Source organism: Dermacentor andersoni, chromosome 8, assembly GCF_023375885.2.
Source record: "Dermacentor andersoni chromosome 8, qqDerAnde1_hic_scaffold, whole genome shotgun sequence".
NCBI classification, from domain to species: Eukaryota; Metazoa; Arthropoda; class Arachnida; order Ixodida; family Ixodidae; genus Dermacentor; species Dermacentor andersoni.
In genome coordinates this window covers 28134842-28158896 of record NC_092821.1, presented here as the reverse complement: position 1 = coordinate 28158896, position 24055 = coordinate 28134842, and the positions used below count along the sequence as shown (strand labels likewise).

General features: G+C 47.5%; 1 protein-coding gene across 1 annotated transcript in view; it reads right to left on the bottom strand.

The window, feature by feature from the left end:
• Positions 1 to 24055, bottom strand: part of LOC126526296 (uncharacterized) — a 137575-nt gene that overhangs the window by 29813 nt on the left and 83707 nt on the right. The window contains exons 11-13 of the mRNA XM_050174202.2: positions 20525 to 20585; positions 15887 to 16042; positions 1023 to 1213 (exon numbers count right to left, since the gene is read on the bottom strand). Of these exons, the coding sequence (XP_050030159.2) occupies positions 1023 to 1213; positions 15887 to 16042; positions 20525 to 20585 (408 nt within the window). The remainder of the gene's footprint in view (positions 1 to 1022; positions 1214 to 15886; positions 16043 to 20524; positions 20586 to 24055) is intronic.

The following is a 24055-nucleotide window of genomic DNA, read 5'->3' as shown; positions in this document are numbered from 1 at the left end:
CCCTACGAGGGCGTGGCTGGAGCGCATGGAGCATGCGCATCCACAAATGGGATGGGTAGCTCTTTCACTTTGTGCACCGCCACAGCGACGATTCTACGTTCAAATATTAGTGCCGTAGCACTAGACCACCACTCTTGAGTGTTTCTGCCATCTGTCCTATGTTCATACAAGATCTTTTTATTTCTTTTTCCCTTTCTTTTTCACTCGTCTCCTGCTTTCTCCACTACGGCACGCTCCCTTTCCAGTGATGACGATGCTCCTTTCGTTGGTGTGCTTTCTCCAGGATGTCTCTGGCCTCTGTCGCATCCCTTTCATCTGTTACTCTCTCTGCTTTGTCTGGTCGTACAAATAAATGAAAGCGATTCTTTCTTTAGCAATTGGCTGTGTGATTGCTTTAAGGAGGGTGCTCGTGCGGCACCTTGAATAGGGGTGCTGCCGCTTCTGACTCCGATTACAAGCAATGCCCCGACTCTGGCAATGACAGGTAGTCGCACGTGCACGGAAGCGGCGACTTCAACTGCGTCAGATTATAGCCCCAACACCGTGAAAAAGTACTCAAAATGATGTTGCTATTGATAATGGAGCGCGTTTTATTCCTTTTGTCAGATGGGAAGATGTAAATTATACCAAGAGAGCAATTGCCAATATCCAAATAGACTTTTCTGCATAGCCAAAATAAACCGTTGCGTTCGTTTTAAAATACCCAAGAAAAAAGGCTAATGCTGGGGGAGCGTCACTTCCAAAACAACCCGCCACTGAAAGGGTCAAAGCCTTGTATCCTTATAGCACCGTGCAACAAATTCTGTGTGTGCATGCATCAATCGAATGAACTGTAAATTTCTTGGTGGTAAACTTCCTTCATCTTGTAAAATTCCACATCATTTTAATTGAATATTGATGCCTGGTCTCAAAATTTTCTATCCGGGAGTTGCTCGAAATGCACAAGCAGTGTTGCGCCCATAAATGTGGGACAGCACCAGGCAGATATATCAGCGAAACAGGCAGCGTCACACGGTGCTCACCGGTGATGCTGGGTGCTTGCAGAGGAGATGATCCGGCTGGTGCCTCCTTGCACGAACGGCGACACCCCGTACGAGTGGCTGGCCGGTTTGCAGGGGCGCACCGTTCGCCGCACGCCGATCACGCTCTGCTGCAGGGGCTGCTGTTGTGCCGTCACAGCAGCCGGCTGCTGGACGACCTTTGCCGAGGATGCCTGCATATGGCACCCGCGCCATCTTCTTTTGTTCGGGCCATTCATGCAGTCTGTTCATGCATATGCCTCAAGGAAGCGAGGAAAACAAAAATGGAGGAAGCCATGCTCATTTTTTTTTCCTTTGATAGTTGCACAAACGACGGAGAAGTTCAAAGAAATCATGCAAATGCTATGTAATTTTATGCACTTCTCTGTAGCCGGCTTCTTCATATTTTCTTTTGTTGAATTCTTAATTCCTTGTCTCTTGTTATGCCTGTACCTACCCAGTGGCATGCACCCATTCTAGAGAATAGGCCAAGAATGCTCACATACCCAGTGACAAAAGTTGTATAACATGGCAAGACAGGCAAGCAGGCAGCACCCGCATAGTGGGGGACATACATAGCAAGAAAAGCTTCATTTTAATAGCCCTGGATAAAGCATGCTCGGGAACCAGCTGTCGCACATCTGACCCACAAGTTAACGAGACGCTTGGATGAACACATTCAGGAAACCTTAAAACATTTGATGACAGAATGGGTGCCGAGAGTGGTAATGCAGCCATGGGTGGCAGAATATCAAGTTATGATATCACCGTGTATTTTTGTTGTACAGTTAAACCTCGATATAACTGTGATGTGTGGTGCGCGACGTGGTGCGGTGATCGGGACGGTCGAGAGCAGACGACGCTGAGTGCACGCGCGCCGAGATGGAAGAAGGAAAACAACGACGACGAAGAGCGTCCGGCACGAGAACGCGTGGCGCAGGAAAGACAGCAAAAAGAAAAAACAACCAATTAGAAAAGACCACGGGGCGTCGGGCAGCCATTCCGAGAATGCCAAATCGGCCAGACCACAAGAAAAAGCGTGGTGCGCTGGCAGAACAGAGGGGACACGCAAGAGGACACGCAGGGAGACGCCGGGGAGACGCCAGGAGAGTCCCAGGAAGCGACGGCAGGAGGAGGTAAACCACCGGAGCGGGCGTTGATGACGGGCCGTCGGGTTCCGGACCCGAGCCCACCAGGACTTCACCCGCCCAGGGCCTCCTGCCAACCTGTTCCTGTGCGTCGCCCGTCTACCTGAGCGTGCCGTCAGCTCCTCGAGGCCGGTGAGCTTTTGCGCCAGTGGGCAGGACGAGAACAGTCTGGCTACGGGCCCGAGTTCTACGCCAGCTGCCCGGCCAGAACGCCCCCCCCCCCCCCCGTCTGCCGTGCCGCCTGCTGCCCGAGGCCGGCGTTCGAGCTTCCGTGCTGTGGGCGAGAGGGGAGCAGTCGGGCTACGGGCCCGAGCTCTCTGCCCGGCCAGAACGCCGCCGCCGTCCACTCCTGCCACCCAGCCGCCAGCGTTACCTCGCCTCGCCAGAGCTGGCGCGCTCCCGGCGCCCGGTCGGTCAGCTTACGCTGCGACCTTTGGTGAGACCGGCGCCACTCCTTCTGCCAGCTTCTCACCGCGTTGCCGCGTCGAGACTGCGACGCGTCCCCGCCCTCGTGACAAGCCCGGACTCGCGCCCTCGTTAAAGCCCTAAGTGTGTTCCTTACCGCAATGTCTTCTTGAATGTTTATTTTATGCATGCTTTCTATTTCTTTCTATTTGCTTTATGCCTTTTTAGTTTGATTAAAAGTCTTTGTGTGTGTGTTCAAACCAACGGCTTTGTCCTCAATTGGGTTCTCGGAGGCTCCGCCTAAGAGAACCAACCGAACCATTGAGAACACGAACCTTTGCCCCCATAAGTGGCTGATCACAATAATGAAGCCAGTAAATTTGGCAATTCGCTTCACTCTATAGAAATTTCATTGTATTGAAAGTCAACTTTTTATGCAACTATGTACTGTCGCCAACTGATGTTTCTTTATATGGAAGAGGCTGCAAGCAAGATTTTCTCAATTATTGGGCAAAAAAAAAAATGAGAAAAATATTCATTTCGTTGAATTTCAGAGTCAGCAATGAAAGATACTGTTTCAGGCAGTTTCGACAACATCTTCACGTCGGTGAAACAAACTAAGCAAAGCCATCTACGCTTTCGCATTCACTCTGCCCCTGCGGCTGTATCGCCCACAGTGGGACGATGTTGTCACGATAAACGCCACCAGTGGCGAGCGCATGCTTTGTCTGCCTCTAGCTTTAAGGAACCCCTGAAACTTGAGAGTATGCAAACTCCAGTACTAAATGCTGGGAAAGAGAGCACACATCATGCTGTGCAATCCCAACATGCCCACTCTTTGCACATGCAGAAGATCACCTCTAAAACAGGATGTGCGGTCTGCATATGTGCAGCCATGGCTGTGCTAAAGAAGGGGACGCGCATAAACCTCCACCCCTCCCCCTCCCCCCCCCCGCACACCCTACCGTGAGCTCACTCCCCTCCCCACCTTTCCCCTTGCTCGCACGGGAAGACTACACTCATCAAGCCACCATCATTATTGGCTCACCCTTGCACACTTTCACATGCAGCCAAATTATACAGCGTGTGTGGTGCGATAGGATCTTATCGCACTTTGACTTTATATGGAACATGATGCTGGCCTGCTTTGGCAGTCACTCTTGGTCACATGACTCGCGATTTTAGAGGTGCATTTGCAAGCAGCTGCTCATAATTCAACCGTCTGATCATCTGAATCTGCGGAAGTTTCCATTTGTTGTCTTGGTATCCCTCTGCGGCGGCAGTGAAATTTCGTTATATTGACATTGTGCGCAAACACAATTCGTTATACTGAGGTTCTAAATACATGGTGTCTATGGACAAGAAGTTATGAAAAGTGAAATACTTGATTATATCGATAATTTCGCTATGTTGAGGCTTAACTGTATTTTGTAACAATGTGCCAAGTTGGTGCTCAGCAGCATACATGCCTACTGTATCCAAAATTTCACAGCTATCATCATTTCTACAGTGAAAGAGATGTACCTATGCAAATCAAATGTGCATCAAAAATAGTGTGGGACACTCCCGAATGTACGCAAGCACCAGAGCCCTTGCATGCTAAAGTGAGGCATGTAGAAGTAGCAAAATGATTTCACCTACGAGATTAGATTTGATGGCTGACTGTGCAAGCCAATGTCGTTGTGGTTTGAGTGTTGCTTGCCTTTTGGGGCAGAAAGTTCACCAAATAAAGAATGACATTCTTAACTGACACTTTTGGCAGTGCTTTTGGCTTCTGACCATCATTACAATGGAAGAATACAATAAACCTCATTAAATTAGATTTCGCGGGACCAGAAAAAAATGTCTGGATTAAAATGTTGAATTATTGAATGTATCGAGAAAACAATAAAAGAAATACTTGCTATGCTTCGACCTAAGAAATCTGCCGCCATTGTTTCAATTTTTCACGAAATCACCGCGGAAGCTGCAACTCAAGTCACCTCCCAATTGATAAGCACTCGCAGTGATGAATGCCCCTCGACTTCCTCTGGGACTTGGAGAGATTACCTGGTGGACTGCGTCCAGACGTGCTTGGAGAAGTTCACCAGAGGAGCCCTGAACTGAAGGCTCCCTTAACCTAGTGGCACCTTCGAACATCAACAACAATTCTCTAGAAACTTTTCCCAGTTTGCAGTATGTATGTCTGTCCATGCCTAACCTCTTCCTCACCAACTTGGGTCACTAGGTATACTCTGTGGTCAGACTGGTAGAAAATCAGGCTGCTGTGCTGAGGGAACCAGGTTCAAGACCAACTGCTGGACCAGCCTGAATCACTGGGCACATAGCGCTTGGCATGTGGTGTTCTTCAATGAACCTCCTTCACGCCAACTTGAGTCACGGGTATGTGCCGCTACTCAATAAGCTTTTTTCAATGTCAACTTGGGTCACTGGGTATGCGCTGCCTTTCATCAATATCACTATATAAAACATATTGTTGCAGGTCACAAAGCACAGGGGCTTTATTGCGGCAAGTAGCAGTACCACGTCATACTCGAGAAGGACATGCAGGATGCAGGCCAGCACGAAAGAACGTGTTTTTCTTTTCTTTATGGTGCTCGTACTCTCAAGTGACCTGGTCGTCGTCTCTGTCATTGTCGGGGTGTAGTTGGCACAAATAGTGACGCGGCATTACCTTCCCTCCAACGCGAGCATCATCCTGATACTCATCAAATGGCAGTCGTTTGACTCGATAAGCAGCTTGTCGGTGTCCACATCATTCAGAAACATACGGCTTCATGTGCACCACGTGCACTACCTCAGGCACCTGTTGACGGCATAGAGTTTCTCACTATAACACCTAGTGGGAAATCTGGCGCCACCGTCTATGGAAATTCTTAAGGGGCGCCGTGCCATCATGGGAATGACGGCATATGTGTTTGCGAGGCTGGTGTTGGCTGGTGTTGTAAGAGGCTTCATCTAGTATGTGGATTTGGGAGCACCAATAATGCATTCTTAAAGTAATATCTTCATGAAATGTTTCAATTCACACATATTACATCTTTACTCACCTACAATGCACAACCAAGCGAAGAAAAGCAAGAACAAACGACAAACTGTTTCAAAGCGAGCGCAAATCTCGTCATCTGTCCTCCAACTTTAGCGGCCCGCTGATACTTTTTACATTTTATATAATTGTACATGCAATAACAATTTCTCATAGTTAAACAAAACGTGTTTTTGTGCAATAATGAAGCTAAAACAGCTTTTTACATGCAGTTTTAGTAGAAAATGAATCATTGTGACAGACGGAACGGTGCTTGCTTGGCTCTCCGAGAATGATGCCAATCCGAAGTCACAATATACCGGCATTCCCATGCATACCACAGCACAGCAGCACCAGATTTCCCTCTAGGTAATATAGTAAGAAACTCTATGGTTGACGGCGTTTGGAGCTGCATGAACCGTCAGCCACGACTTCATAATTCCCATCACTGATATGTCACAGAACCTTGTATAGTATGAAGTATCGGCGTAGAAGGTTCTCAGAGAGGCTTCGGCGTCGTACCGGATATCAAACCCAGACTCTTTCACGGGATGTATAAACGACGAATTGGTGGTGGAGATGGTATAGTCGGGCATCACATTCTTGCTGTGTAGTTATCCTCACGCGTGCGACCTGTCAAGCTTCCCCGGTGTGCTCAGTGAATTCTGCGGCATCTTTGTGTGAATCATTGTAGTCATGAGGCAGCATAGCATCACGCATCGTAGTGACTTCGTGACCATGGATCAAGCCAAACGGTGTCATTTTGGTTGTTTCCTGGCGTGCCGTACTGTATGCGAATGTGACGTATGGCAATATTTTGTCCCAGTTCTTGTGCTCCACATCGACGTACATGCAAAGCAAGTCTGCGATAGTCTTGTTGAGGCATTCTGTAAGCCCATTCGTTTGTGGGTGACAGGCTGTCGTCTTCCTATGCGCTGTGCCACTGAGCGTGAGCACAATGCACAAAAGCTCAGCTGTGAATGTCGTTCTTTTGTCGGTTATGACGACCGCCGAAGCACCGTGTCTGAGGATAATGTTCTCGATAAAGAATCGTGCCGCTTCAGCTGCAGTGCCACTGGGAATCGCCTTAGTTTCCACGTATCAAGCGAGATAGTCCATCGCGACTATGACCCATCTGTTGCCGCTGTCAGATATTGGAAAGTGGCCAAGAAGATTCATTCCAATTTGAGCAAACGGCATTTCCGGTACTGCAACGGGTTGCAATAGCCCAGCGGGTTTAGTCGGTGGCACTTTGCGTCGCTGGCGCACAAGACAAGTTCTAACGTAATGTTTCACCTCTGCTGTGAGCCTGGGCCAGTAATATCTTTCTTTGGTTCGTGCCAATGTTTGTATGTAACCAAGGTGGCCCAAGGTGGCTTCGTCATGGCAGGCTTGCAAGATCTCGTGGCGGAGATTTTCGAGAACTACTAGCAGATAGCTCTTCCCTGTTGAAGAGAAGTTTTTCCTGTAGAGAAATCCATTACGCAGACAGAATGATGGTAGACTCCTTTAAAATAATCTCGACACATTCGTAGCTCGCCCTTTCAAGAACTCTATGAGTGAGTTGAGCTCCCAGTCATCTTCCTGTTGCCGAGAGATGGCAGCCGCATCAACAACTTCTAAAGAACCTGTGTATTCATCCGCGTCGGCACTCGGCAGGTCAAGCGGTGACTTCGAGAGGCAGTCGGCATCTAAATCCTGCCTTCCCAATTTATAGACTATTGTCATGTCGTATTCTTGAAGCCATAAGCTCAAGCATGCCAAACGTCCAGAAGGCTCTTTCATATTGGTCAACCAACAAAAGAAATGGTGGTCGCTTACGACTTGAAAAGCACGACCGTATAAGTACAGGCAAAACTTCGCGACTGTCCATATGACAGCCAGACATTCTTTCTTCGTGGTTGAGTAGATGGACTCAGCACATGACAATGCTCTGCTCGCATAGGCAACTACTCTCTCAGCACCGTCTTGCCACTGAACGAGAACAGCACCAAGACCAACGTTGCTTGCACCTGTGTGGATCACTGTTGATGCATCCGCATCAAAGTGAGCGAGCACAGGCGGAGTTGGTAGACGCTGCCATGAATCGTTGAATGCCGCTTCTTGCGCCTCTCCCCATACAAACGCAAGGTCTTCTCTTGTGAGGCGGATGAGTGGAAAGGCGAGGTTCGCAAAATCCGCGATAAATCGCCAGTAGTAGGTGCAGAGACCCAGGAAGCATCTGACTGACATCTTATATGTATGAATCTTGCAATGGCTGCAATTTTATCCGGGTCAGGCCTAACACAGCCTTGACTGACGACATGACCTAGGAACTGAAGTTCTTCAAATCCAAAGTGACATTTCTATGGTTTCAGTGTAAGCCCTGCTGACCGCATGGCTTGAAGAACTGACAGCAGCCATTTTAGATGTTCTTCTAAACTGGCAGAAAAAACAATCACGTTGTCGAGGTAAACCAGGCAAGTCTTCCACTTTAGATTGTATAGGACAGTGTCCATGAACCTTTGAAACGTGGCTGGGGCCGAGCATAAGCTGAAAGGCAGAACCTTAAATTCGTAAAGCCCATTGGACATCACAAAAGCAGTCTTTTCTCGATCGCACTCATCCACCTCTATTTGCCAGTATCCACTTTTAAGGTCCAGAGAGGAGAAGTAATGTGCATGCTGTAGCCTGTCCAAAGAGTCATCGATCTGGGGCAATGGATAAACATCTTTCTTTGTAACGTGATTCAACTTGCAATAATGAATGCAGAACCTCAACGTACCATCTTTCTTTTTTATAAGCACTACAGGTGATGCCCAAGGGCTCTTTGATGGCTGGATTACATCATCCTGCGGAATCTTCTCGACCTGCTGCTGTATTGTCACACACTCTTTCTGAGCCACACGATACGGGTTCCGTTGAATGGGTCTTGCCGTCTCCTTCGTGATGATGCGGTGCTTTGTCAGCGGCGTTTGACCTACTTGCGATGTAGAGGAGAAGCAGTCCTTAAACTCTTTGAGCAGTTCCATAAGGTGGTGTCGTTCTGCTGGCGTTAAGCCCCGACCAATGTCAACAGTGGGTGTACATGGCGTTGTGTGAGCCTGGGCTTCTTCTTGCATGGCAAAACAGTCTTGAGCACGGTCGATTTCATCTAGGTATGCGACAGCGGTGCCTTTACTGATGTGCCGACGTTCGTTTGTGAAATGAGTCAAAAGCACCTCCGCATGCTGGTCTACTAAGCTGACCATACCACAGGCGATGGCAACACCTTGGCGGAATAGAAGGGCAGTTGCATGTGCCGCTACTGCATCTTCTTTATATTGTGCGCCGCAACTTACGGAAACAAGTTTGCATGATAGCAGCGGTATGCACATGTCCTCGTCGATAACACGTAGGCTTGGCGATGGCTGTCTTTGAAGGAGGCACATTTTCATCAAACAGGCGGCGTGCAGTGGCATGTGGACTTCCCTGGTAGCCAGCTGGACGATGAGGACAAGAACGATAAATGTGTCCTGGCTCTCCACAATTATAACACAGTGGTCGCCGATCTTCAGTGCGCCATATATCGGTCTTGCATAGCTGGGGTTGCCTTACAAGTTCCTGTTGGGTCCAGGCTGCGACCGGAGGCCGTTGACGGTACTGTGGTGCCGGTATGGAAAACAAGGGGTGACAAGCAGTGTCGGCATAGCTGTATGCGTTCGGCTGGTATGGCAGCTCGGAAGGCAATGGACGACGAACTGCATTGGCGTAGGTGTAGGCGTTAGGCTGGTATGACATCTTAAGACATGGCTCGGTAGGGACAAACACCTGTAGGAGTTCCTGGCGCACAACTTCAGTGACGGAGGCAACCGTGAACTCCTGTGGCGGCGGTGCATGTGCTGATGGTGCGTGCCTAGCGTTCTACTTTGCAATTTCCTTGTGCACAATCTGTTGGATCAGTTGGCGAAAGCAGGTCTTAACGCTGTGGCGAGTGCTGCGGCTCTTTGTCAGTGCCCCAGCGACCAAGCGATCGTACCGTTGGTACCGTTGCTGCAGCATCTGCTCAATTGCCGTGGCTTACTTAATGAGCTTGTCCACGGTTGTTGGCAAATTGCGCACAAGGCCAGCGAACAGCTGTTCTTTGACATCTCGCATGAGATGGCTCAGCTTCTTTGCCTCGGACATGTTGGGATCTGCGCGGTGAAACAAACATGCCATATCTTCTGCAAACATGGCGACACCTTCATTTGGCTGTTGGATACGTGACTCAAGCAGGCGTTGTGCATTTTCACATAATTTGTCTTCCCAAATGCATTGAGTAACCAATGGGAAAACTCGTCCCACATCATCAAACATCCCTGGGAGTTTTGAAACCAAGTCCTTGCACTGCCTTCAAGGGTGAAATAGACGTTGAAAAGCGTCTGGTCGGGGCGCCAGTGATTACATCTAGCTATCCGTTCATATTGCTCAAGCCAGTCTTTTGCATCTTCATGCACGTCACTGTGAAAAGGGTCGAGAACCCAGAGGTTTGGGACCGTTACCTGTGTTGGGCTGCCTGATAGTGCCGTTTCTGGAGTTGGGGTGGCCATTGACAGAGCTGATCCTTGTAAGAGAACAAATTCTTGGCTCAAATGTTGCAGGCGGCTGCTTGTGCGGTGTACAGGTGTCTCGATGCGTGAGTGTCTTGTAGGGCTGGATGCAGGGCTGCTCGAAGGAGTAACGATCACGAGGCGATGGTACCCAGCACCTTCACCAGTGTCGCAGGTCACAAAGCACAGGGGCTTTATTGCGGCAAGTAGCAGTACCGCACTGTACTCGAGAAGGATGTGGGGGATGCAGGCCAGTACAAAAGAACGTCTTTTTTCTTTTCTTTATCGTGCTCGTACTCTTGAGCTACCCGGTTGTAGTCTTTGTCATCGTCAGGGTGTAGTTGGTACAAATAGTGATGCAGCAATATCAACAATTACACAGTAACCATCAGATTGACTGCTAATAGCTATATATTTGCTAATCATCTCTAAAGAATAGATGCGCCGACAATTTTATTTCATTCATTCCAGCAGTTCATTTCAGTTGGACGTTAGCACTGTTTTTAGTTTTTGTGGTGCAATTTGCAGCACTTTGCTCACACTCAACATGCTCCAAGGAGATTGTCTGAATTAAGCTATGTGGTGTCAAATGCGCGCGAAATAATGAGACTGGTGCCGTTAAATAATGCTTATGCCTAGCAGGATCAGTGGAAGATCCCAAGTTATTTGATTTTTCATATTAACGGGGGTTATATTAATGTGCCTATAAAATGTGCCTGCACAGGGTAATTGGGGATCACTGTGAGAGGCATTCATCGAGCAGTTGACGAGCATTAACATAATGGCAGCAAGAGATGTGAGAAGGCACCCTTCCAAAGTAGGGCAATACCACGACCTCCAGATGATGTATGCCTAGTAAACTTGGAACAGCTTCATAGAGTGCAAATTTCAGGGACATTTGGACAAAACAGCTCATTTTCAACCTAGCCCTTTCCAGAAGTTGTACCCATTTGACCACACACATTTGCAACCAAAAGAGAATGGACAGCGCACGCTAAGACAAGTTTCTTAGCAGCAGTCTAGGCATACAGCCTGTAATTTGCTGTGCAAGCACTAAAGGGCACACATCCCCATATGCCATTTAGACAGCAGGCCTCGATTGCGAGTGTGCTTATTCCTGCATCAGCAGTTTATCCACAAACAGAGGTAATATCTCTCTTCAGAGCTTCACTGACAAGGATAATACAAACAGGACTAAGCAATGCAATGCACTTGCCCCTAGTGGTTTCATTTCTCTAGATAGATGGTTTTGTTCCATTTGAAGAAGTGAGCAACTGGTTTCAAGCTTCTCTCAATGATTACCCACTACTATTCAGGAAAAGGTTTTGACTCGAAGGTGGTTGACCTGCCCGAGCAGAGCACAATGTTGTTCTTTGACTGATCATGAAAACAGTGCATTTCGATAATGCTCCTTGGTGGTTCCTATGGTGAGGAGTTGTTTCATACACACACCTTCTACTCCTGTGCACTTATGTTGATGCACACTTGGTTGAAAGTGTTCAGGAATCACCGTGGAGCATCACTAAATTGCAATGACTTTTGTTGAAGGGTGGCCCTGGCCTTCCACTTTTTAGAGAGGGTTGTAGTGGAGTGCGGAATACACAAATCTTCTGTGCTCCGTTCCACACATAGCAGGCAGTGCAAAGAAGGCTAGAGAGACTCTCCTTTCACTGTTTGCATTTGTGGCGAAGGAATGGAGCATCACATATAAAATAAATAAGTATGAGTCATGAAGCTCTACTTAAGGTTAAAGGGAAGCTGAAGAGTCTGTCGAATTCAATAAGACGCTCATATACGGATGCGGGAACCTTATAAACCATGAAGGTAAAATTTTCGTGGAGATTTTTCACTTAGGAGCGACGCAATCGTCGGTTAAAATTGCGCTGTAGCTCCGCCCCCCGTCGAGCACCGTGCGCTGCTGCTGACGCTGACGATGCGAGCGGAGACCGGAAACCGCGGCATAGTGACGTCAACACTGGTGTTCCGCTCCCACGCAGTCTCCGCGACCATGCCTGACTGGGCTTATTTCTGCGTGCGTGCCGTCCTAATCTGCTTCGCTCGACCCTACATTCTTTTGTTTGTGTGTATATAGGAGTAGTAGTTGACGTGCGCAGCATCAATTGAACTTGTAGGCCGATCATGCCGGCGTTCTGTGCAGCCTACGCTTGCACGAACACCAGCGGCCACGACGATGTTCAAATGTTCCATTAGTTCCTGCAAGACAAGAAGCTTTCAGCTAAGTGGGAGGCTGCTGTGAAGCGAAACAACTTCAAGCGCTCAAGAACAACAGTGTTGTGCTCTAACCACTTCCGTGACGATTACTACCGGAATTTGTCAATAATGCGTGCTTTGGTTCTCCTAAAAAAAAATAATTAGCATGCTGAACGGCAGGTGCATGTTTATCTCCCACCCTTGACTCAGGTTTCATCGCCAAGCGCCGCGAATTTTCTATTTGCACGTGTGTTGTGAAGCAGCCTGCATGCAGCTACCATAATGCAGTGCAAGCATAAAGTTTGCATCTGTTGGATAGCTGGCTCACGCCAGGACGCTGCACTCCCCCTTCTCTCGCACACATAGAGAAACCGACCATCACACGTAGCCGACAGAATTCGCCGGTTACGAGTAGCGTGCGGATGGCACGCTGATGAAGGTTCTATATACTACACGTGCTACAACAGCCGGTAAACTTTTCCCGCGTTTAAACCGTCTGTGTAGATTGCTGACAGCTTTGGGGCAGAGCAAAAATGCCGAAGATCGCATCACCGCTTACGTTCTACGAGGAGGCATGCAGGAACATAACACTACAGTTGTTTGCCCAGAAACGTACTCACTGGAACGCTGAATGCAGCTTAGCAAAAAACATACTCGCCAAAGAACATTTCCAACACAAGGAGATGCTAACACTTCGCCTTCGTTCGCGTGGAAAGCAGTGCTTGCACTAGAAGTTTTTGCTTCTTGGGGATACCGGCTCTTCGCAATCGGCTCGTACATGTAGGGAGTAAAGTATAAACCCCTTACAAGTGATCTTGCATGCGACAAGCGAGGCGATGGCTGTCGCGTTCACTCGTTGCCTGCAAGCCGAACTCCACGCGAGTGACGGCATTGAGCGACGACTTCCCGGTATGAGGGCAGCAATATACGCACCGAAACTAGCGTGACGCATGCTTTATCAATTTAAGTTGATGTATCTTACTGAAGAAGGAGCATAAAATATTTCTGAAGGTCTTACACTATGTTCTTATTCTTGCACGTGTAAAATTCAGTAGTTTGCTCGTTCTGTGCGACAAACAGTAGTATTTCAGTTACGTACATCCAGTTTCGGCTTCGCACTATTGGCTAGTCGCTCATAGCATATCCGGGCTACGAGCGACGAGTTCTAGATTTCTAGAAACGAGCGATTGAGCGACAACACCGAGCGATCTGTTCAAGCGACGGCCAGTTTTGTCGCTCGAAGCCGTCGGCCGTCACCGTCGCACGCAAAATCGCCCTCGTGGAGTTTGGACTTAACGCCGAACTCCTCAGAGAGACGCAAGCTCTCAAAATTTTCCATGACCGTCTCAGCAAAACACCACCAAACTACCTTGCACCGTGCTTCGTGTGTAGTGGCAGCAGTCGGTCCGGACGAACACCATTGTTGACGTCACGAGGCGCCCGACCAATCACAGGCAGAAACGAGGCGTGCGAGCTGGGCGTGTCTGCTACTGCACTTTTCGTCGAAATAAAATATGCTTGCGCTTTCTTCCGCTCAATTTCGATGCGATATTCGAATTCAGAGGGTTGAAAACCACGACGTACTGCTCTTCACTCATTTTTTCTGGAAAAGCTTTCAGTTTCCCTTTAAGTACAGTTAAACATCTATATAACGATTTCCAGTATAACGAAATTCCCAATATAACGAAGTATTTACCTTTTCCTTACAATTTCTTGTCTATAGTATGCCATATACCTGTATTTAAAATCACAATATAGTAAAGTGAGTTTATACATGATTTCAATAGAACACAATTTCACTGCTGCTACGAAGGAATGGCGAAACAACAAATGGAAACTTCTGTGGATGCAGATGGTCAACGACTGAATTACAAGCGGCTGCTTAAAAACGCACCTCTCAAGTTGCGCGATCAAGGGCGACTGCTGAAGCAGAGCAGCATTATGTTCCATATTAAATCCAAGTGCGACAAGAACCTATCACGCCCTATGCACTGTATGCTTTGGGTGCAAGTGAAGTGAGCTTGCAGTAACGCAATTAAACTTAAGCAATAGGGGGGGGCTCAGAAGGCGATGCATCAAGTGCTCTGTCTTTCTGCGCATTTAGTACTGGAGGTTCCATAATCTCAAATTTCTGATACGCTCGTTGAAGCAAGAGGCAGACGAAGCCTTTCCTCCCCACTGCTTGCGCTTTTCACGATAGCGCTGTTCCAGTGTAGTTGACACCATCAGCCACGGGGGCGGAGTGGATGCGAAACGTGGCTAGCTTTACTTCGTACCACCATGAAGGTGTCGTCCAGACAGCGTGAAATCGTATCTGTCGTCGCATACTCTCTCATTCAACAAAAATTTTACTCATCTGAATTTGCTTTGTCTTATAGCTGATAATTTGGAAAATCTTGCAGGCCCTTCTGTGTAAGAAAAATCCAAAGGCATACAGTTTACGCTTGTTACAACGGACCCACGTACAACAGACTTTCGGATATAACGGACCATATTTCAAACTTAGTTTGGTCTGCCCATTTTATTAATGCAACGAAATTCGCTTTTAACAGACCGTGCTACAACGGACGATTGGCTACAGCGGATGAAATTAGCGGCAATTTTTGTGAAATTTGGGCTTATAAAATGGAGTTTTGCCATGTCTGCACGGGCTAGCAACTGATTTGCGAGGGTCAGCCGATAATCGCGGCTCAATATCTTGCGCGCGAGGGAGGAAAGCGAGGTGGAAGTGTGCCGTCTGTCGCGCGCGAGGTACGGGGAAAGAGGGGGGGGAGGGGTCTACTCCGGTGGCTGCTGGTAACGGCACGGCCGCGTGGGTGCCGTATCTTGAAAGCGATCTGCGATGTGGACAACATGCACCTAGTGCTGGTAGCTTCGCATGTGCTGTGCTTTCGATGTTTAGTTTGCGTTGAGGCGAGAGACAGCACGAAGGTAAATTAGCCCGCTGCTGCTGCTGCGCTTATCTTGCTTAATTTGCTATCGCAATCGATGCTTTGCCTTTCGGGCAAAACTGCGACATTTTTGTTTGTTTTTTACTTTGGACGTTCATCACTCACTCTTTGCGATAAAGTTGTTAGACATTGCGATGAAAGTTTCGGAAGTGAGGTGTCTCGGATATTACGGACTTCGTATAAAACGGACATCTTTTGTCCAATTATCAGGGTCCATTGCAACGAGAGTCGACTGTATAATGAAACAAATGGCCCATTTTGCCAACTTTGTTACACTGATGTTTAACTGTATACAAAGCAATTATTTTATAGGAAGCTGTGCAGATCAACCACTGCACTTCAGAACGCTATGTCTCTGTGACCACACCACTCGCATAGCTCCCACAGCATTGCCCGGCATGTGTGAAACTGAGGGCAGAATACAGAGACAAGCATGTTTTTTTTTTTTACTCCTTGGGTGCAGTTCTGGGTCCCGTGCAATGTGACACTTTAGTCCATATGCACTAGCTTCATTTTCTGAGCTGTGTGTGGGGTAACGTTCACCGTGTACCTTGTTCTGCACGCTCCCGACCCTCACCTTGGCGGGCACTTCTTCCGCGCCGAGCAGCAGGTTATCCGAGAACTGTGACGAAGCCCTCAGGTTGCCAACCGATGTCGGTCTGGTTCCGGGCACAAAGCCCCTGGTGCGTGGTCGCAGTGTCGGCGGGGTCTCTGGATCTGTCTGAGTGCATGCCTGTGAACACACGAATAGCTCAGTTTGCGCTGTCCTGCCATCTGTTGATGACCAACAAGTGCCATAAGTTGGGCTGTATGGCAGAGCAGCATGCTAACAAATTCACAGTGCAAAAAGACGAATGCAGAGAGGGAGAGAGAGAAAATACAGCAAGGATAGGAAAAGACAGAGAGGCCAATAAGACAGGTATTTGGTTTGCTACCCTACAACAGAATAATGCAAAGGGAGAAATAGAAAAAAGAGCACAGAGGAGGGTGCGCAGGACTGCAAATGGCCATTCATGCCGGTGCACTTCAAAGGCTATACTAGCGCACAAATAACCTTATGCACCAGCAACAGACATGGTCATAGCAGTTGGATGAAAGACACGAAAGTACCAACTTCTAATTGGGGTGCGAATAACTCGTACTCCTTCCTGCATCCGCTTTTTAAGCCTCCTATATCCACAGTTGATTCAGTACCACTCGGGAGCTCCTGTGCCCTCTGCCATGTGGTGTATGCTGGCTTGTGTGTGTGCCCAAATCAATATACCTGGGATTGTGCAACATATACAACCAGCACTGCTTTAGTAGCCATCAAAAACACAGGTGAAGAGAGACGGAAGCAGGCAAAGTAAATCTTTGGGCAGTGCTCCTAAAGGTATTGTTGCATTGCCAAAGAGACCGAGCAGATGCCAATTGCACTCAACCCGTGCTGTGCAGGAACTTCCCTTATTCCAATGTATCGTATGTACATATAGAACAGTTAGAATTAGTGCCACCTCTTGGTAAATGTTTGAGGTGGATTATGGCGAGGGCACCTAGTGTTTGTATGGGTTACTACAGTCTAGCCCATATAACAAACAAGTGCATTGCTTTCTTATAAAGGTTAGAATTTCAGCATAATCTTCATCACCGTATGTCCTCATGCGTCACATTCATCAGCACCGTGCATGTACACGTGGCTTGAGGCAGGGGAGCGTGCTTTCGTTCTCGACCGGGCTGGCTGCCACAGCCACCTTGCTCGCCACTTTGCCTTCGCTCTTCGTTTAATAAATGTGGGGACGACGGCACAGCTTGTCAGCTGCAGTCATGTCATCCTTGCAGTTTACGTCCTTACATGAGCTAAGCACCAGCACAGTCTCTCTCTCGCACCGCTATTCTGTTCGCACTCACATTTTGCCATCCATGACACAAACCAAATTGCATAACAATCTGCTTGGGGGATTTGAAACACTTCGAAGGCCATAACTTGAAAGACAACATAGTCTCGGATGTGGCTGCAATGCCTCCTGTGCAAGTCGTGCCTCGTGGCATACACTGCACAGAACTGTGAGCATTATTTACGCCACAAATTGGATTGAATGCATGGCCCACAGTATATGTAGATGCAGCTATGGAAAGCACGCTTCTAGAGTGCTGCTTGTGCACTGTGGTCCAATTTTGGCTGTGCAACACAACAAAATTTCTTAGTCATTCTTTCACAAGAGCTTAAAGGCCAACTGCAACGAAATTTCACTTTAGCCAAATATGCTATGAGTACCATGTACCACTGAATGAATCTTGGCAAAGCCCCGCAGGGCTCATAACTATATGTATTGTCTATATATTGTCTATATATTATATGTGTATATATATGTCTATATATTGTCTATATATATATATATATTGTCTATATATATAGATATGTCTATATATAATATAAAGAGAGTACCCCTTAATCAAAGGCAGAGATTTTAGCCGGCGTACAAACATCACTGACATGCTACTCTGCATGGGGAAGAGGATTGGGGACAGAAAAGGAGGAGAGATGGCAAAAAAAAGAAGAAATAAGTTAAAAAAATGGGCACTGAGTTTTCCGACTCATGGGCAACGGCGTGCTATGGTAAAGTCCTTCAGTGTATGCACTGTCCCACAACGAGGTGACAGAACTCGCTGCGTGAAAGGTACATAAGGGTGACAGAGTAGAACTAAAGATTGTCAAGTAGACCAATGTTTTATAAGTATGTGAATAAAAAGTTCATCGCACACCTCTGTTGTGTGAGGCAGGTTAAAGGGCCTAAGACACAGCCAAACAAAAACGACAAAGGTCTCTGTGTGCAATGTTCATAGATTGCACACTCGTCAGCATATGCTCGACACTCAAACAGGATATGCTACACGGTTTCAATTGAGCCACAATTATTGCCGTGTGGACTTGTCACTTGACCGAAGTGGTACCGTAAGCCATTTCCATAGGCGGTGTTCAGGCAAAGATGATGATATAGAGTTTCCAAATGGCGAGGAATGTTGGATGGGAGTCTGGATCTGAGATTTGGGTCGATTGAGTAAACGAAAGGGTAATGCTGGGTCGGCAAGCTCCACAGTCTGTCCTTTTCTTCGGAAGCAAATCTTTTAGCTAGCTTGGAAGCTTACGATGTAGTAAAATAGATCTGCGTATAGTTTTGGTGTTGAAGACCTTTGTATGCCGCTTCAGCTGCTTTTTCATTGGCCAGAATACCACAATGAGCAGGTATCCACTGAAATTTGATACAGTGGCCTGATGCAATGGCCAAGTGATGCAAGTACGCAATGTCGAAAGAAACAGGCTGATGATTGTTTTTTTTAACAGACTGCACAATGTTTGTAGTGCTCCTTTAGAGTCGGTGAAGATCACCCATTGATCAAGCGCTTGGCACAGTATATAGAGGACAGCTTCTTTGATACCGCGAAGCTCTGCTGTCGTTGAGGATGTCCTCCGCAGCCGCTGACAAGAAAGCATTTGTCCTGTTGAGGGCACGTAAAAAAACCACAGGAGGAAGTCTCCTGAGTGGTTGAGGCATCAGTGTAGATGTGGGTGTGCCGAGTACATTTCTCGGCTAAATAGAGGAGAGTGGTCTGCAGGAGCAGGGCCTGTGGCATGCGACATATATATATATATATAGTTTTCTTATTAGAAGCCTTTAAAGAGCACCTAAGCAGACAATGCGTGTACCTAGGGGTTGCTGCCAATTACACAAGTCCTAGCACGCCATCTTTGAGACTTTTCAGCGAATCACAGGCACTGGGCTCGCACCACCGTGCCTGGAAAACCACAGAGACCAGTCAGAGCTGGCAGTTATCCGAACGTCTCAACAGCACTCCGAAGCAGCTGCAGTATCTATGCTACGCAGCAGATGCAGGTACATGCAATTGCGCACAGCTCTACTGGACTACGCACTCACGCTCAGTCTGACCGTGCTGCGTTGTGCAAGGCTTTGTGCTGCACAAGCTTGGCTGTCAGACAGTAGCCAAATACAGATTGTGCATTTTGAAGCACTGTCAATAGCAAATGTGCGGTCTGGACTCATTTAGGAGGTCATGCTGAGGAGCTGCACATTAGGTCATACATTACTTTCGGCAAGCGGTAAGGACTGTATGTGTTTTAGCTTCAGTATCAAAAACGGCTACTTTTGCTGGCATGTTTGGGACACTTCTGCTCGTATATTAAACATAAAATCTTGCAAGGAGGCTTTTCTATATCTACAGTATCTCAAACTACATTTCTTACTCTGCCCAAATTTCATTGCAGTAGGCCTTTAAAGCCGGGTGCGCGTTCACTTGCTAGCTGTGTTTAATGTCCCTAAGGACATAAACATGACAAACTGGCACAATCAAATGACAGCAATAATATAGACGCTTAAGACAATCTTTTTCACTAGTGGCTCCGGAAGCTTTGGTGTGTTGGCGCACGTCTCCTTTTCGAGCCCGGCCACGGCTGTGCACCGCTGTCAGCGTGGCAAAGTGCATACACAGCCTTAGCCCCCCGTCTTGGAGGTAGTTTGCTGCATGTGCCAAGGGTGGGCATGCCAAGATGGCGTGGCATCGTGCGCACTGTCTTTATGCATGTTTAGTACCAGAGACTGCGTAATCTCAAGTTTCAGACATACACTGAAGTGAAAGGCAGAAAAAAAAATTGCTTCTCACTGCTGCGCTTTTTATGGCGCCGTTCTCCCACTGTGGGCACCACTATCACCGCTATCAGCCGCAGGGGCAGAGTGGATGCGAAACCGTGGCTGGCTTTTCTTTGAACTGCGATTGTCGACACGGCACGAAACTGTACCTTTCGTTGCCAACTAACATTCAACAAAATTGATTTTCTTTTAATGATAATCAGGAAAATTTTGAAGCTGCTTCTGTGTAAGAAAAATCGATCGGCGACTGTACTTATTAGCGTGAAAGGTGGAATCTTACTATAAGAAGAAATTTGACATAAAGCGAATCAATGATTTTATTGGCTTCATCAAATCGAGGTTTAATTGCAGCTGTGACTAACAAAAAACGAGCCCCTCAGTTCACATTCTCATTCATTATCAGTACAAATATCAGCTAAAGTATTTACGAGTTAAGTTATTACAAAAATGCGAGACTTACAAATTTACACGACAAAAGTCAAGATAATTCCACCATTGCACTCTGAACTACAACTGGGGAAAATAGACAGTAGAGTTTATGATTTAGGGACACTGCAAACAATAAGGCAGACCTCATAGGAGGGCTTGTCCACAGGCCTTGACGAGAATGTGGGCACCTTGGGCAAGTCCGTACTGCAAGGCAGAAAAAAAAATAATATGGCACTCTTGCAGAGCAATTCCACATCATAGTCAAACCCGCTTTGAACCGAGAGGCTTACGGGATAAAAATAGCAGCTAATTCCGTGTGCCCAAATTTGCCCTCAACAAACCTTTGCAATGTGGTCGTTATATATGAATTTGTTCTCCAGTCAAGGAAAGAAGCAAGGAAGAAATCTACTTCTTCATTGCACAAGGGAATTAACAGGCCTATCCACCTGACACACACCAGCACATGTGGGAAAACTACAGTTAAACCTCAATATAACGAAATTCTTGATATAACGAAGCATTTAACTTTTCATAACCTCTTGCCCATAAAACACCATGCATTTAGAATTTCAATATAACGAGGTGTGTTTGTATGCGATTTCAATATAACGAAATTTCACTGCCGCCATAAAGGAATGAGGGGACAATAAATGGAGACTTCTGTGCAAAAATTCACCGAAAACATCAGAGAGAAGGCGTACCACCGTCCCGCACTGACAGCCCTCGCCAATGCAACCACGACTAGCACAGAAGCTTAACTTGGGCCAGAAAAACCTTAAGCAAGCAAGAAAATCTAGACATATGGCAATGGAACTGCAGAGGCTACTGAAGGAAGCAGGGCCTACTTCAACAATATATTCACACACAACAAACGCCACCCGACATTATTGCGCTTCAGGAAACGGGCACCACACCAACCCTAGGAGGATACACGTGCTACGAAACCCAGGAAAAAGGAAGGACGGCAATCTTAGTCAACAAAGCGATCATAGCCATAAGCCATGATAGGATAGCCGAAACAGACATAGAGCACGTGATCGTAGAAATTATCCCAAAGTAAAAGAAGAAAGGGGGCAGTATCTTCATTGAGACAAAAGAAAGCCAAATTCCAAGAGCTCTTCCAAGGCGCCAGCAAACTGGCAGAAGGCAACACGCTAGTCGTCTTTGGCAATTTTAATGACAGGGACAAGAGCTGGGGATACAAGAATTTCAACGTTAACAGGAAAGACACTAGCAGAAGCGGCAGAGAATGCAGGCTACATCCTCCTCAGAGACCAGGAAACTCCGACCAGAAGAGGCAACAGCGTCAGTATCGACACTTGTCCAGACCTCACCTTCATCAAAGGACCAAGGCAGGCACAATGGAAAAAACCTGATGGAAAATCTCGGGAGTGACCACCACATACTCAAAACCCAAGTGACTTCAGACAGACTTAAACAGCATCTAGGAACAGTCAAAATCACTGATTGGAACGCATCTAGAGAAGCATGCGACGGACACCTCAACGAGGGAGGGATCCAATCGATTGCAGAATGGGGAAACATACTCCAGCAGAGACAAGGCGAGCACACCAAAGAGGTAAAAAGAACAACGCAGACACCTGAGGTGGATGCCACGCTTCTTAGGCTATGGGAAGCTAGACGCGGCTTAACCAAGACGAGGAAAAGGCAGAAACATTACAGGAAGCTCAGACTTAACATAGCAGGAATTACAACGAAAGCAGAGGAGTACGCAGCACAATTGGCGAGAACGAACTGGCAACACTTCAGCGACTCCCTGAACGGAACCCTCAGCACAGCTAGGACGTGGCATATCCTGAAAGCGCTCATCGATCCGACCAAAACCAAGGCAGAGAATAACAAAGCAATATGTTGGCTAATCCACCAATTCGAGGAAACCGACGAGGAACTCTTGGACAAAGTGCGTGTCAAATGCTTCGGGGAAACGAACCCGGCAGCATATACAGGGGATTACCGGGGAAAAGAAAATCCAAGCTTAGACAGACCCATCACTCGTGAAGAGGTCTATGCAGCAATCAGAAGCACAACTACAAACACGGCAGCGGGTGCGGACAAAATTAACAACACACTCATCCGCAATCTCAGTGACGAGCTAATCTCAGAACCGACTTCCTCAATAAGCACTGGGCAGCGGAGACCGTCCCCGAGGATTGGAAACATGCAGAGGTAGTCATGATACCAAAACCGGGCAAAAAGCTACAAATCAAAAACCTAAGACCCATCTCCCTCACATGCCTTGACAAGATGTACGAGAGAGTGGTCACGATAAGGCTACAACAATACATAGAGGATCACGAATTATACCCCCACCGTATGTTTGGATTCAGGGTGAAGCCGTCGACCCAAGACGTACTATTACAGATCAAGGAAGAAGTCTTAAGCAACGTTCCCAGGAACGGAGAGAATGTGATAATGGCCTTGGACATTAAAGGAGCCTTTGACAACGTGAGCCACGAAGCCATCCTAGCGGGCCTGGATGACCTAAACTGCGGCAGGAGGGTTTTCGGCTACGTCAAAGCTTTCCTCTCCAACAGAACAGCCACGATAGGGCTAGGAGAACTCCACTCGGAGAAGTTCCATACCCCCAACAAAGGAACCCCCCAGGGATCGGTCATTTCACCAACGCTATTTAACATAGCAATGATTGGCCTAGCGAAACAAGTCAGAGGTTGAGGGCATACGCCATGCCATATATGCCGACTACATCACCATTTGGACCAACATGGGCTCACTCAAAGAAAAAGAAGAAAGACTACAAGAGGCTGCGACTTGCATAGAGAACTACGTGAGGGCAAGAGGGCTAGCCTGCTCCACCGAGCAATCTGAGCTGCTCAGAGTCTGGAGAGGGAAACAGAATCGCACAATCCCGACTAGCGACGAGCTCAAGCTTGGCGTCTACCTCGAGGGAAAACTAATACTGTAGAAAATGCTCATAAGAATTTTGGGCATGTGCATACAGTCGAATCAATGCTGCTCACACATCCTCGCTCTACTCAAGACAACTCTATAAGTCGCTCGCATGATAACGCGCATCTCCCACAGACGCTCAGGCATGCGAGAGGAAGACACGCTAAAGCTGGTTAGGAGTCTGGTGATCAGCCGGGTTAGCTACAGTCTCCCATACTACAACCCAATCAAGAGCGAGGTTCAGCAGATAGACGCAATCATAAGCAAGGCATACAAAACCGCGCTCCACCTACCACAATGCACATCCATGGAGAAGCTTTTGGCACTAGGACTTCATAACACTTTCAAAGAACTCAGAGAGGCACAACATGTTGCTCAGCTGCGCAGACTACAACAGACTCCGTCTGTCAGGGAGCTTCTGCAGAAGTTGGGATGCAGAGAACAGATGCAAGAAACCCAAAGAACCGCGACTATCCCAGACAAAATACGAAACACAATCGAGGTGGCTCCCATTCCCAAGAACATGGACCCCAACCTACACGAAGAACGCAGGACGGCGAGAGCCGAATACATCCAAAAGTCATTAGCTTCCCAGGCAACAACGGTATACGTGGACGCAGCCACATACACCAGAAGGGTGAGACAGACCAACCTCAACGCAGTAGCGGCGGTGATAAACTCGGACATGCGAGAAATCGTCAGCGCATCTCTACGGAACTGCACGGTAGTCGAGGCTGAAGAAGTGG